At 37.5% G+C, this 15,560-nt stretch overlaps 1 protein-coding gene across 1 annotated transcript in view; it reads right to left on the bottom strand.

The window, feature by feature from the left end:
* The window catches only part of ENPEP (glutamyl aminopeptidase), an 82,440-nt gene that overhangs the window by 23,081 nt on the left and 43,799 nt on the right, over window positions 1-15,560 (bottom strand). Inside the window, exon 11 of the mRNA XM_023220032.2 lies at window positions 8,092-8,171. Within this exon, the coding sequence (XP_023075800.1) occupies window positions 8,092-8,171 (80 nt within the window). The remainder of the gene's footprint in view (window positions 1-8,091; window positions 8,172-15,560) is intronic.

Raw genomic sequence — 15,560 nt, 5'->3', positions numbered from 1 at the left:
AATGGATCGGTTATCCATTTGTGGTAATGCTTTCAACAAATTACCCATTCAAGAAAGTGTTAGTGATTGTTTTAGTAATAATTACAGGGTCTATTCTAAATCTCAGCAAGTGGCCTAGAGAATCTGCCTGTAAAGAAAAGTGTGCAAGCATACTTTACTTTATTGCGCTAGACAGAAGTCACTTTATTGCACTTTGCAGATACTGCATTTTTTACAAATTGAAGGTTTGTAGCAAAGTCAGTCTATCAGTGCCATTTTCCCAACATCATGTGCTCACTTCATGTCTCTAGGTTACATTTTGAAAATTCTTGCAATATTTCAAAATTTTCATTATTATAATATCTGTTAGGGTGATCTGTGACTAGAGATTTTTGATGTTACTATTGTAATTGTTTTGGGGAGCCATGAACCACACCCACATAAGGTGAGAACGTAATCGGTAAGTGTTGTGTGTGTTCTGACTGCTCCGCCAGCTGACCATTCCCCTGTCTCTCTTTCTCTTTCTCTTTTTCTCTCTCTCCTCCCCGCGCTTGGGCCTCCCTATTCTTTTAGACACAACCATGTCAATATTAGGCCAATCAATAACCCTTCAGTGGTCCCAAGTGTTCAGATGAAAGTAAGAGTTAAACATCTCTCACTTTAAATTAAAATATATAAATGATTAAGCTTAGTGAGGTAAGTATGTCAAAAGCTGAGACAGGCTGAAAGCCAGGCCTCTTGTTCCACACAGTTAGCCAAGTTCTAAACATAAAGAAAAAGTCCTTGAAGGAAATTAAAAGTGCTACTCCAGTGAACACATGAATGATAAGAAAGAGAAACATTTGTATTGCTGATATGGAGAAAGTTCTAGCTCTCCAGATAGATGGTCAAACTAACTACAACATTCCCTTAATCCAAAGCCTAATTCAGAGAAATGCCCTAACTCTCTTCAATTCTATGAAGCCTGAGAGAGGTGAGGAAGCTACAGCAGAAAAGTTGGAAGCTAGCAAAGGTTGGTTCTTGAGGTTTAAGGAAAGAAGTTTTCTCCAAACATAAAAGTTCAAGGTGAAGCAGCAAGTGCTGATATAGAAGTTAAAGCAAGTTAATAAGAAGATCTAACTAAGATCATTTTGAAGGCAGCTATACTAAAAAACATTTTCAGTGTAGATGAAATAGCTTTATATTAGAAGAAGATGCCATTAAGGACTTTCACAGTTAGAGAGAAGTCAATCCCTGGCTTTAAAGCTTCAAAGGACAGGTTGACTCTCTCATTAGGGGTGGATGCAGCTGGCAACTTTAAATTAAAGCCAATACTCATTTACCATTCCAAAAATCTTAAGGCCCTTAAGAATCATGCTAAATCTCCTCTGCATGCGCTCTATAAATGGAACAACAAAGCCCAGATGACAGCATATCTGTTAATAGAATGGGTTACTGAATATTTTATGCCCATTGTTGAGACCTACTGCTCACCAAAAAAGTTTCCTTTCAAAATAGTACTGCTTATTGACAATGTGCCTGGTCCTCCATGAGCTCTTATGGAAATGTATAAGCAGATTAATGTTTTCACAGCTGCTAACACAATATCTATTCTGAAGCCCACAGATCAAGGAGTGACTTTGACTTTCAAGTCTTGTTATTTAAGAAATACATTTTGTAAGGCAATAGCTACCATAGATAGTGATTCCTTTGAAGGATCTGGACAAGGTACATTAGAAACCTTCTGGAAAGCATTCACCATTCTAGAAGCCATTAAGAACATTCATGATTCATAAGAGGAGGTCAAAATATCAACATTAACAGAAGTTTGGAAGAAGTTGATTGCAACCGTCATGAATGACTTTGAGGTGTTCAAGACCTATATGGAGGACGTAACTGCAGATGTGGTGAAAATAGCAAGAGAGCTAGAATTAGAAGTGAACCCTGAAGATGTCTCTGAATTGCTGCTATCTCATGATAAAACTTGAATAGGTGAGGAGTTGCTTCTCTGGGGTGAGCAAAAAAAGCGGTTTCTTGAAATGGAATCTACTCCTAGTGAAGATGCTATGAGCATCTTGAACTGACAACAAAGGATTAAAAATATTCCATAAACTTAATTGAGAAAGCAGCACGAGGGCTTGGGAGAAGTTCTACTGTGTGTAAAATTCTGTTAAACAGCATCACATGCTTCAAAGAAACCTTTTGTGAAAGGAAGGGTCACTTAATGCAGCAAACTTCAGTGTTGTCTTATTTTAAGAAATTGCCACAGCCACCCAAGTCGTTAGCAATCACCACCCTAATTAGCAAGCAGCCATCAACACTGAGGCAAGACCCTCTGTCAGTAAAAAAGATTACAACTGGCTGAAGGCTCAGATGATTGTTAGTATTTTTAAGAATAAATTATTTTAGTTAACATATATACTTTTTTACACATAAGGCAATTGCACACTTAGTAGACTGCAGTATAGTGTAAACATAACTTGTATATGCACTGGGAAACCAAAACACTTGTGTAACTCACTTAATTGTGATATTTGCTTTATTGCAGTGGCTTGGCACCAAAAACTGCAGTATCTCTCAGGTATGCCTGTGGCTTTAATATGTAATATGCAAGGAATAGGAAACTGGAAAAATGCAAGTCAATTACCATGAGGAAAGATTACAATTAGCAGTAATTTTGGTAGTTGAAAAAAAATAACTGCAAAGGAGAGTTGGGTAGTGAAGATCTGTCAACGTGTCTCCAGTGTGCACAGGGAAACAGGTGCCAAATTGAGTTGGAACATGTGTTTCAGGCTATTTGACAGGTCTGGTCTTACAGAAAACAGTGTATGTGACAGAGGCCTGTTAGTTGTTTACCACACAGTTCCTTTTTCTTCCTGGATACAGAGCTGGACTCTGTTAGCCTTCCGTGCAGGACATGATTGAGAACTGGCTATAAAATGTGGGCAGAAGTAACAGATGCACTTCGAGGCCTGATTCCTTCATTATCTTCCCCTGTCTTTGGGCTAGATGCAAAAGATCCAGTGAGGGATTTCAAGATGCAGGGGATGGTAAAGCCATAAGAAAGAAGAAGACAGGATTTTCAAGTCATTATTTGGTGGAGAGCCACCTAGAAGAGATGACAGTCAGGAATATTTCCTTTAGACTGTTGCATGAACAAGAAACTTTTATTGCACCAAGCCACTATTGATTGTCTCTAAAGTGCAATAATTAGACTCACCTGGCTAATGCAATATATCACACTATCACAATTTAAAGACCTCTGTAAAATAATTAATCTACCTTAACTCTCCCTTAATTCTTTTTTTTTTTTTTTTTTGAGACAGAGTTTTGCTCTTGTTGCCCAGGCTGGAGTGCAATGGCACAATCTCAGCTCACTGCAACCTCTTCTCTCAGGTTCAAGCCATTCTCCTGCCTCCGCCTCCCGAGTAGCTGGGATTACAGGCATGTGTCGCCATGCCTGGCTAATTTTGTATTTTTTTTAGTAGAGACGGTGTTTCTCCATGTTAGTCAGGCTGGTCTTGAACTCCCGACCTCAGGTGATCCGCCTGCCTTGACCTCACAAAGTGTTGGGATTACAGGGGTGAGCCACCACACTTGGCCCCTTAATTCTTACTTAGTAACTTTCTTCCGGGAAAGAGATACCTAATTAGGTATGAGACATGAGTATTTGGATTCACTAACAAATATATTTTAACTGTGTAAATTAACAAATTAGCATTCTTAATCTCTTGTATGTTTGGTTTAGATGAGTAAATCTTCCAAGACTTGGTTGACCACGGCTGAACTGATAAACTGAGTTTCTAAACCAGCAAAACTGAACCCATAATTATCCAATCAAAGCTTGCGCATTCTATGAGGCTTAGCTTGAAAAAATGAAGAAAGTGCTTCCCTCTTTGTCATCAAATACAAAAATATATGCCCATCATTATTTTGGTATTAAATATTTATATATAACTGTCATAGATGTTTAGTAAATCTATTTCTATCATAGAAACTGGACAGTCTGGATAGTCCAAACCATGCAGGGGACACCCTCAAATCTGGAAGTAAGAGTCTTGAAAACAGCTATTACAGAGTCTACACCACCTGCTAGACTTTAGACCTCGCCCAGATCCTATGCACTTATAAATGTCTCTTTTAAAATACCATGTTTTAGCAAGATTGGTTACCTGATACGATATAACAACCTTCAATCCTTCTAAATGTTAGAAAGCAGTAAATTAAATGCGAAAAGGTGGTATGCTACTAAATGTAGATGCATTGACAATAGCCAAAATAGCAGCTGACACTAAAAGACAGAGACATAACTAAAATACATGCAGTTAACCTCTAAAAGTACAACTGTCTGGGGCAAACGACCCTTCATTAAACTAGGACTTTCTGAACTCTTAGAATGTACATAGCATCTTGTTGATAATAGAGTGGACAGGAGACAAGAAATATGTGTAGTTTGTGTCATCAAGAAGCTTATAATTTAGTTGAGAAAAAAAAGAGAGGCCAGGTGCAGTGGCTCATGCCTATAATCCCAGCACTTTGGGAGACTGAGGCAGATGGATCACCTGAGGTCTGGAGTTCAAGACCAGCCTGGCCAAAACTGTGAAACCCCATCTCTACTAAAAATACAAAAAATTAGCCGGCCGTGGTGGTGGGCACCTGTAATCCCACTTACATGGGAGGTTGAAGCAGGAGAATCACTTGAACCCAGGGGGCAGAGGTTGCAGTGAGCTGAGATCGTATCACTGCACTCCAGCCTGGGCAACAAGTGCAAAACTCTGTCAAAAAATGAGAGAAGAAAGGAAAGAAAGAGAGAGAGAGAGAGAAAGAAAGAGAGAGAGAGAGAAAGAAAGAAAGAAAGAAAGAAAGAAAGAAAGAAAGAAAGAAAGAAAGAAAGAAAGAAAGAAAGAAAGAAAGAAAGAAAGAAAGAAAAGAGAGAGCATATGAAGCTTAATAAATGATTTGGTTTAAGATATAAAGTAATAATACTAGGAATAAGGATGGATGAAACTGACAGGATAAAATATGCTATATTTTATGACAGGAGATGATGACAGGAGAGATTATTCAGGGTAACTGGAGTAGCCAGAAAAGGTTTTGTGATAGAGGTTCTCTTCTTTTGTTAGAAATTATGAGTTTAGTTGTTGTTTTAATGCCTAAAATAGCACGTACAATAGAAATGTAAATAAAAGACCTTGGGGAGAGTCCCACTATTGCCTGAAAAATTTCTAACTAATGAATCATCAAAGAAACCAAGAGGAGGGAGGTAGGACTGGTAACATGAGCTGGTTGCCCATTTAGTACACTCAGGACATGTTCGTCATCCGTGCTCTAAGCTGAGAGCTGAAGATGTCCTCAAACAGGAAACAGGAACTTATTGCACAGCCTAAAAATGGAGCAGGCACTTTGAAGTAGAAAAAGACCTCTAGTTTGCTTCTGGCTCAGTGACCAGACATGATGACTATCAGCCTCTTCACGTATTTGTTATTCATTCATGTATTCAATAAACAATTATTAGATGCCTGCTGTAGATCCAGAACAACAACAATAACAAACAAGCTCCATTTCCTCAAAGAATATTCTGTGGGGAAGGGAGACCTATATAGGTCAATAGTTAGAACAAAAAACAGTGTGAAATGTATTGACAAAGGGATATGAAGGAGTGTGAGAACTCCCTGCTCTTTCACTTTCACAGTTATGCTTCTGTCCAGAGCACACGTCTCCTCTACGTTCAGTCAATTCTATCACCCATTTATAGTCTGTCTTTAGCCTCTGAACTCTAAGCATTTTATAGGAATGCTTCCTGAACCCGCAAACCTGGGCTGATGCTTCTATGAGTGCTTTTGGTGATCTGCATTGCCACAGAGGCACTTAGGACACAGCATTACATCTGCCTGCAAACCCATCCCTAGACAATCAACTATGCAAGGGTTAGGATTGCCCTTTTTTTTTTTTTTTTTTTTTTTTTTTTTTGCCCCAGCACTACACCCATGGTTTCTCTGTTCTTGGCATGTAAGCAATACATGCTTGAAAGAATTAATTTAGTAATTAAGGATGAAATTTATTATTCCAAATATTCTAAGAAGTACATAACACATATTAGAACAATGTCTATTGTGAACTCTTGAAATGCATTTTACAAAGCACTTGAGTAAATTTTAGTTATCTGGAAAATTCACTTGTATGGAAACTTCATTCCATGAAAGTGCTGGGTGAACTGTACTAGGGTAGATGAATTATTCACGCTTTCAAACTTGTACACAGTAAATCAAACAGCTGCCATGATATTCTTCCAATCCTCAATTAACTATGGTGACCAATGGGGAAAATATTTAGTAATAGTTAAACCAAATCCACTGAAAACCTTCCAGTGGAATTCTAACCTTCTTATTATGCCTTTTGTCAGTGGTGTTACGCATTGTTAAAAATGTCTTTTTTTTTTTTCCTGTCTTCTCCCTTTTCCTTCAGCAAATGTCCTTATGAATAAGAAAATGGTTAGAAGACCACAAAGATAGAGCCTGGCACTCAAACACAGCATAAAATACGAAGACAAAGTGGTATTGATCTGGGAATTCTGGAAAAATTTAGAATTTTTTTGACCACGATATTACAATAATTATTAACATAAATAAGCAAGAGAACGGTTTGCTGTAATAGCAATCCCTGTGCAGAAGGGCTTCAGAAGGAGTTTCACCTCTACAATGACAAAGCTGGTAGTTTGTAGTAATAGTAAAAAATTACAAAAACAGTTAACAATAAACATTTCCTTAAAAGGCCCAAAGGTGGAAAAAACATGCTGGATCCACAGAAAAACTATACACAAATGTTTATAGCAGCATTATTCATAACAGAGAAAAGGTGGAAATGATCCAAATATCTATCAACTGAAAAACAGATAAACAAATGGTGGTATATCCGTATAATGGCATATGATTTGGCAATAAAAAGGAATGAAGTAGTGATACATGCTATATCATGGATGAGCCTTGAAATCATTATGCTAATTGAAAAGTCACAAAATACTGCATATACACTTTTCTTTACGTGAAATGACCAGAAGAGACAAATCTGTAGAGGTAGAGAATACATTAGTGGTTGCCTAGGGCTGGACGTATGGGAGGCTGCAGGCATGATAGCTTAAAGGGTATGGGGTTTCTAAAACTGACTGTGGTGATGATTAAACATCTGTGAATATACTAAAAACCACTGGATTGTACACTTCAAATGGGTGAATTTTATGATATATGAATTATATCTCAGTAAAGGTGTTCTTTAAAGGCAATCTACTGGAAACAGAGTAAAAATGTATTGGCCAGGAGAAATCATACCTCATTAATATTTTTAAATATTTTACAGGAACAATGAGGCATATGTAAATAAAGAATGAGTGATCTACTTTTATCCTCAAGAAGACCCAGGAGAAAGTCCATACCAAATGCTATTCTGAAATCAAGTCCTCATGAAATGGGGCAAAGATAAGTCTGGTTTGTCTTAGAAAAGAAATAGTTTTGAAACACCAAAACAAGTATAATGGAAAAAATATAAAAAGAACGATTCTTCTGAGATTGCTGCTAAAGCTTGCCTTATCTATTATTTTTTCCGTCAGTCTGGAATTGTGATAAGGTCTACTTGTTTTTATATAACTCTAACATTTTTCAAGTAAGGAAAAAATAAATTAATGCAGATAGAACACAAATATGTTTCCAAAAAATGGTCTAATTTAATGGGAGCATTAAAAGAAAATCTTCAGGCTTGTCATATAACAGTTTAAGAAATTCAATGGCTTATTTATCTGATAAAAAGAAAAAACAAAAAGGAGGGAAGGAAGGAAGAAAAGAAGGAAGGAAGGAAGGAAGGTTACACATTGATCTTCCAATGGCTGGGCATGTGACCCTTCTCCTTTGGTTATGGGTATTTATGATAAATCAGTCAGTCATGATAAATCATTGAAAAGAATATCTCAAGATAGAACAGTTCTCATTGTAGATGACGATTTGGAATCATCAATAAATTATTTAAGAGATCATTCAGCTGAAGTTTACAAAGTTCCAGCTTTACTGTTGCATCTTTATACTTATATTAGTTTAATGTGGTACATCAATTCAAAGAAGAAATAAATCAATTAATAATATTTACCTTCTTTTTCTGACCTATTAAATAACACACTGCTTGTTATATTATCTTCAGTCCATTTAACTGGAATGTTCCATGTATAACTAAAATTTTTTAAAAAAGAAAAATTTAACTTTTATTACTAAAAGATAAAATTTCAAGAGTAAAAATCACTAAAAAGCAGTAGACAAGTGTATTTTTCTGTTAAGTGATTATCTAGTCCATACTATACAATTAATGTAGCTAATACAACATTTTAGGGATGAAGATAAGCTGTACAACTGTTTTCAATTTCTATAAATCTGTAAAATTTAGAAATTGCATCAAAAATAGCTAAGCATGAAAAAGATTATTTCAATAAAATGTTTTGGCATTTTAGAATAAAGATATTGCATAACTTGCACAAATATAGCACATCTTATTATAATATTGAACATTCACACACATACTTGCACACAGTCTAATATGCTACCATTTCCATCAAGGAACACAAAACATTTTTAGAAATTAGAAGACAAATAGTAAACTCTGTAAAGAAAATAACACATTTAAAAAAGTATGGTGAAATTCTACCACCACCATCATCCCCTAAAGCCTCTCACACTCTCCCCTAAATATCCCCTATTTAGAACTAGAACTGATGTGCGCAAGGGAAGAATCATCAGGTAAGCACGTTTCAGGAGTTTTCAGTGTTTCTCTTTAGCTCCTTAATATTTTCGTGCAGAGTGGGTATGTGGGAGCTAACTTTGTATTTTGATATATATACTTAACAGTTTTGTCTTGAAATCTCATTTTTTTTGATGGTTTGTTCTTATATCATCTCATATCAGAAAATGCAGATCTGGAGAGAAGGTGAATCTACATATCATTGGCTGGTTTAGGTTTCAACTCAAAGTTGGTTTATCTGACAGATTCAATTTCCTAACAGAGAATTAGGGTTAACATTTCACCTTTTCAAGATATAACAAAATTTATGTCGTTCAAGGAGAATATATTTTTGCTATATACCTGAAAGAAGTAATCCCTTGTTTTATAACTATTGAAGTGTTTTACAGGATTGAGTTTTTTTTTTTTTTTTTTAATCAACTTCTTTGGAGCATTTTATTGCAGTGGAATGTTTTTGGTTATATGTTTCATAAAACCAACACATAAATTGCTTCTTGGGCCTTATAGTGGACAATGTTGGTGCTTCCCCCTTATCTCCTTAGACCCTTTTCTCTCTCTCTCTCTCTCTCTCTCTCTTTTTTTTTTTTTTTTGAGATGGAGTTTCATTCTTGTTGCAATGGCCTGGACTCTGCTCACTGCAACCTCCGCCTACCAGGTTCAAGTGATTCTCCTGCCTCAGCCTCCCAAGTAGCTGGGATTACAGGCACCTGCCACCACACCCAGCCACTTTTTTTGCATTTTTAGTAGAGATGGGGTTTCACTATGTTGGCGAGGCTGGTTTCAAACCCCTGACCTCAGGTGATCCACCTGCTTCGGCCTCCCAAAGTGCTGGGATTAGAGGCATAAGCCACTGTGCCCAGCTCCCTTTGTCATTTTTGTACACCCTGGATGCCAGTGTGCTTCCTCTGCCAACAATCAATACCTGGGTCTCTCTGACAGAGGACTGCTTTCCAGCTACCTGAGCAAGGAAAGCTAAGAGTTCCTGGGAATTTACGTCCTTCTGGATGTGGCCCTTAGCAATGACTGACAGGTGTGAGAATGTTTCCTGCCGCATCCATCAGGAGCACTCTGAAGTATGATCTGCACTGGCTCCAGGACTTTCCTGCAGGACTGGGTCAAAGTTACCCTCTTCAGGGCCTGCTTCATACAGCAGCTTTGCTGGGCTTCCTTTCCTTTTCTATCCACTGCCTGCTCCCCCACTGATCTTTCCTGGAAACACTTCCTAACAAGTCATTTTCATGCACGTGATCATTTCAGGGTCTGCTTCTAGGAAAATCAAACTAAGAGCCCTTGCAGCTTCTCAGAAGACCGACAAAGAACATTGCTGAAACACCACATATTACTTGTATATCTCACTTTCACTGCTCTGCTGAATTGGTGCTGCCACGTAAACTAACATTTTATGCTTCCTCTTCTTTCCCCAATACCAATCAGACTGAAACAACAGAGCAGGCAGTGTCTGGATGACCTAGGCCCACAGTTAAGATTTCCTATTTTGACTATCCTCTCTAAAACATGGTCTCTGGGACTACACCATGCCTCCAAAGGGCAGAAGATATTCTAAGGTCATGTACAAAAATACTGCTCTGAGGTCTTTAAGAGTATCATAAGATAGAAATGATAGAAAGTTGAAGCTATACAATTTTATAGTTTTAGAATCACATAATCTAATATAATCTAAGCTGAGTAAAATGACAGACTTGAGAGTATAAAATGTGAAGAAATAGAAATTACATAAATGAAATGATTGAGTTTTCTTTGTATTGGCTAAAATTCAGGAGTATCAGAATTCATTTTTATAGACATAGTTCACTATCTAACCATGTAAGAAGTTCTAGCAGTATGAAATATGGCCACTCTAATTTTCTCTAAGGAAACTGACTTTGATTGCACCAAGGTGACACACTTGCTCCCATTCCCTCTGCCTGTTTACACGGAGTGGACTATCAAAGGCACATATGCTTTCCTGAGAGAGACATCCCGGGATGGAGATGTGAAACTGGCTCATTTCTAAGAGATGGTTGAGGACACGGTGTTAAAGCAATAACTTATACATGGGTGAGCCATTTAAATTATAAAAAGGTTCTAGTCAGTAAGAATTCCCTAATCTTGGATTATTTAAACAGTGAGAAAATATTTAGAGAAGACCATTGAACTCACAGTACAACTTAACTGGTCATACTGTCTACCAAACAAGAATACATCTGAACAGAAAGCAGATGGAAGTTAGGGTTGGAAAAAAAGCTAATTCCTTTTTGGGTGCATGAAGTCATTTATTATGATCAAATTCTTCTTTTAAATAAAGAAGAATCCTTTTGCTATAATGTCTCTTTCTTATTTGTTCAGAAGCTACTACTGATTTTTAACAAATGTACTCAACAGAGAAGAACCTATTTTCTAAGTTTCTTTTCCTATGCATATATGACTTCTTAAAAAATAAAAATAGAATGAACATATTAAATTTATGATAAGCCATCACAAAAAATCATGCAACTATGAATATAAATAAAACGAAAATGTATCTGAAGATGGAAACTGAAGACAAATATTAAAGAAAGTATAAATGTTAATACAGTTCTACGTTCTAAGTCTTGGTGTATAAAATTTTAAAATTTATTTTTACAAAAAGTGATTTTATACCTAATGATATATTTAGTTCACTTGGCAGTAAAATTGTTTGGTTTGTGTGGAGAGAAATTCATAACCAACAAGCAGCTTTTAAAAATCCAACCCCATTAATTAACAAAACTCCTTAGTTTAAATTATTGACTGTCTTTGGCTTAACATGGATACATATGAGAGGAAGTAACAGTTACTGGGAAATTTTCCCAATGTAAGTTTATTTCTCTAGAGGGAAATGCTTTTTAAATTTTAATATCCAGAGGCTTCAGCAGTATTAAATAGTTAATCTAATTTGCTGGAACACAAAACAGTAACTATAAAAGAAACACTTGATAGCTGTTAACAGAACAATCACAGAGATTATTCTATGATTTTTGTAGTTGAATTATCACCTGAAAACAAGTCAGATCTATGTTTCAATTCATGTATCATGAAGACGAAAAAGTGAAAAACAAAGGTTTTCTCCATCATCATCTCATCTTTCCTTTCTAAAATAAAGGTAAGGAGTACACTTACCTTTGTAGTTCAGGGAGTATACAGACACTCCCTGAAGGGACCTCATATTGGTCTAAGTAGTCAAATTTCCTTTGTTGTAGTGTGACCTATTGATTTTCAGAACTTGCATTATAGCAGGATTCCCAGTTTCTCTGAATGTCACTTAGTGTGTGAGGCTGGGTGCCTGAGGTTTCCAGGAAGAGAGGCCAAAGATGGGCCTCAACGAGGTGAGTACAATGGCTTTCTCAAGGCTTCTCCAGTTCAGGTGTCAACTGGCATCTTGGAAGCAGCTAATTTAATAATTGTGAGAGTTCATCATTCTCTGATACCTTGGAAAGTCAAGTGTTTCGGCAATTTTAATTTTTGGAAACACCTGAGTGTGCTGTAGTGTGACTTATTTCCCCAACCCCTGAACTGTAATCCAGGAAACAGGCTCTGTTACCCCCCTTACACAGTACTCATCATGAAATGAGACTATAAAGATCTTTCTCTTGTGAATAAATATGACTACGATCACAATGGTGCAAGATGAGAACAATATTCTAAAAGGAGATTGTTCTCTGCCGATTCACCTGATTGAATTTCTTCCACATTGTTCTTTAATTAGGAATTTTAGCTCAACAAAATCTTTGGAACATCTACCATGCCCTCCAGCCCACAGCCACTCTTACCTAGTCCAGGCCTATCATTTCTGTCAACTGTCATGTGGGCTGCTCATTGCAATACTGTTCTAACTCCACTCCTCCCCCACTGCCCAGGGTCTGTGATCAATTCTCCACAGTGCAGCCAGAGGAGAACTTTGAAAAATTTAAATGTGATCCTGCCAATTCTCTCCTTAAAATCCTCAAATTTGCACACTATTTTCCAAAATCTTTAACATGGTCTGCATACCTGGTCCCTGCCTTCCTCTTCATCTTCACCTCACATCACTTTCCCACTCTCTGCTATCCCGTTTCTTGGAAGCAGACTGCCTGGGTTCACATCAAGGCTCCATTATTTACACTGTGTCACCTTGAACAAATTACTTAATCACTTTTGCCACAAATTCCTCATTTACTATAAAACAAAATACATCTGAAGTGCTTAAAATAGTACCCGTCACTTGGTCAACGTTCAATAAGTGTTGTAAATCATGTGTACAAGACTTTGGGGCTTTCACATACGTTATAGTTTCTGTTTTGCGGGGTGAGGGGGTTGTTTTGTTTTTTTGAGACGGATTCTCACTCTGTCACACAGGCTGGAGTGCAGTGGCATGATCTCGGTTCATTGCAACCTCCGCCTCCCAGGTTCAAGCGAGTCTCCTGCCTCAGCCTCCCAAGTAGCTGGAATTACAGGTGTGTGCTACCACGCCCGGCTAATTTTTGTATTTTCAGTAGAGACAGGGTTTCATCAGGTCGGCCAGGCTGGTCGCGAACTCCTGACCTCGAGTGATCCACCCACCTCAGCCTCCCAAAGTGCTGGGATTACAGGCGTGAGCCACCACACCCGGCCATAGTTTCTGTTTTGAACATCTGGAGCAGTCGCTTCCCCACACCAATTTGCTCACCTAAAATACCACATCCTTGGAAAATAAAGCCTTCTGTGACCCTCCTTACCCTACTCCACTTCCTGCTTCCGTCTGCCAATTAATTGAGACTCAGCAAATCAGTGGACTCATATAGTAAGAGAGAATAATTACTGTGAAACTTTCCAAATGGAAGCTTGTTTGACAAGAGACATATTTTTAGATTTAATATCCATTCTAGTGGTATTAGAGGTGGTCAATCTAATTTGCTAGAACGTAAAACAATAACTATAAAGGAATCAGTTTAGAGTTATTAAAGACTTTCTAAAACATCTTTTTGTGTTATTCTAATTGCTACAGGATAATTGATCTTACAATAATTTATATATGTGACTATAAAATTATGTCAATGAAATCATTAAGAAAGAGAAAAAGAAGACAAAGAGTCTCTTCAGCGACAATCAGGCAGTGGAGATTATAGGACACCTGGGTGGGAATGGGTGAAAGATTCTCTCTACTAAAACAAAGTATTCAAATATTGAAAGAGGGTCAATAACAACTGGGCATGGGCGAAATGGGAAAAAGAATCCTATCTAGTCCAGGCACAGTGGCTCATGCCTGTAATCCCGGCACTTTGGGAGGCCGACCCGGGTGGATCACCTGAGGTCAAGAGTTTAAGACCAGCCTGATTAACATGGTGAAACTCCATCTTTACTAAAAATACAAAAATTAGCTGGGTGTGGTGGCATGCACCTGTAATCCCAGCTACTCGGGAGGTTGAGGCAGGAGAATTGCTTGAACCCAGGAGGCGGAGGTTGCAGTGGGCTGACTGGGTGACAGAGTGAGACTCCGTCTTAAAAAAAAAAAAAAAAAAAAAAAAAAAGCCAAACAAACAAAAAGAACGGCTATCTGTTGGGTGCTAGACTTTTCATATTTGTCTTCTCTTTCATATTTGCCAGCTCTATGTGTGTTTGCCCTATGTTTTTGGAGGATTTGCCAAATTTATTTTTAGTTGGTCTATTAATTTTTTTGAGAATCAGAAATGTAATCTTTCAGAGTTATTTTGTGTTCTCAATTTGTTCTTTCTAAGACATTCTGCTCCTAGTTCACTGGTGTAATTGTTCTTCATCTCTGAATATATCTCATACATTTATTTTGTTTCCTTAGTTATGCATCTTATAAAGTCAGGATTTGTTTGTTTGTTTTTTCACATGAAATTTTAACCTTTTATCCTTCCAAATTGTTTTCACGTATCTTGTGATCTTTGTCATTCATATTTAAGAAATAATTAAATTGATTCAGATGGCTGGTGTGTACTCTATTATCGAGAAGGGATTATATATATATATATATATATAAATGTGTATATATATAATTATTATTTATTTTATCTTATTTTATTATTTTTAGGGATGCGCTCTTGTCTGTCACCTAGGCTGGAGTGCAGTGGTGCGATCATGGCTCAAACTCCTGACTTGAGATGACTCAGTCATCTTCAGGTCTCAGCCTTCGGACTAGCTAGGACTACAGGCGTGAACTATCGTACTCCAGTGCCTTTTTAAAATTTTTTTGTAGAGACGGGCTCTTGTTATGTTGCCCAGGCTGCAGGGAGTTGTATTTTTGAAATAAGTTTCTCTGCTGAGCAGAAGGTCTGACTGGGAGCTCTGTGTGTGTGTATGAGGGGTGCTGTCAGCTCCAGCCCACCCATCCTGCAAATGACATAATGAGGGAGGCTTTAGTCTGAGAGTCTCAACCAAATGGAAATCCTTAGCTCTCCTCTACTATTTTAGTCAATTTCTTTAGGAAACAAGCCCACTGTATTTTTGCCTGGGGCCATTGCCAGATTTCTGAGAGCTCTGTGCAGACAAAGAAATGGCAGGTGGCGGAGAGAAAGTAGGGGTGAGGGGTGGTCCAACTGGCACAATTGTCCTGAGACTAGACTATCAATTCATTGCCCTGTTTTCAGCCTCACTTCTCACTCTTACTCTTCAGTCTTCATGCTGACACTGAACCTAGAACCTGTCTAGGGATAGGGAAGTTCCCTTATCATTATCTGATTGTATTTTCCTCAGACTGTATTTTTCCTTCTGCTTTTCTTCTTCAGAACTCTGTGACACATACGGCCCCTCCCTTTATTTTCTTTATTCCTGTAGATTTATTTCTTTAGGTGATTCCATTCCTCCCTTCAATATCTGTAAAGAACAGG

This window comes from Piliocolobus tephrosceles, chromosome 3 (assembly GCF_002776525.5).
Source record: "Piliocolobus tephrosceles isolate RC106 chromosome 3, ASM277652v3, whole genome shotgun sequence".
NCBI lineage: Eukaryota > Metazoa > Chordata > Mammalia > Primates > Cercopithecidae > Piliocolobus > Piliocolobus tephrosceles.
The sequence above is the reverse complement of the archived record's forward strand: the minus strand, read 5'-3'. Positions and strand labels throughout refer to the sequence as shown.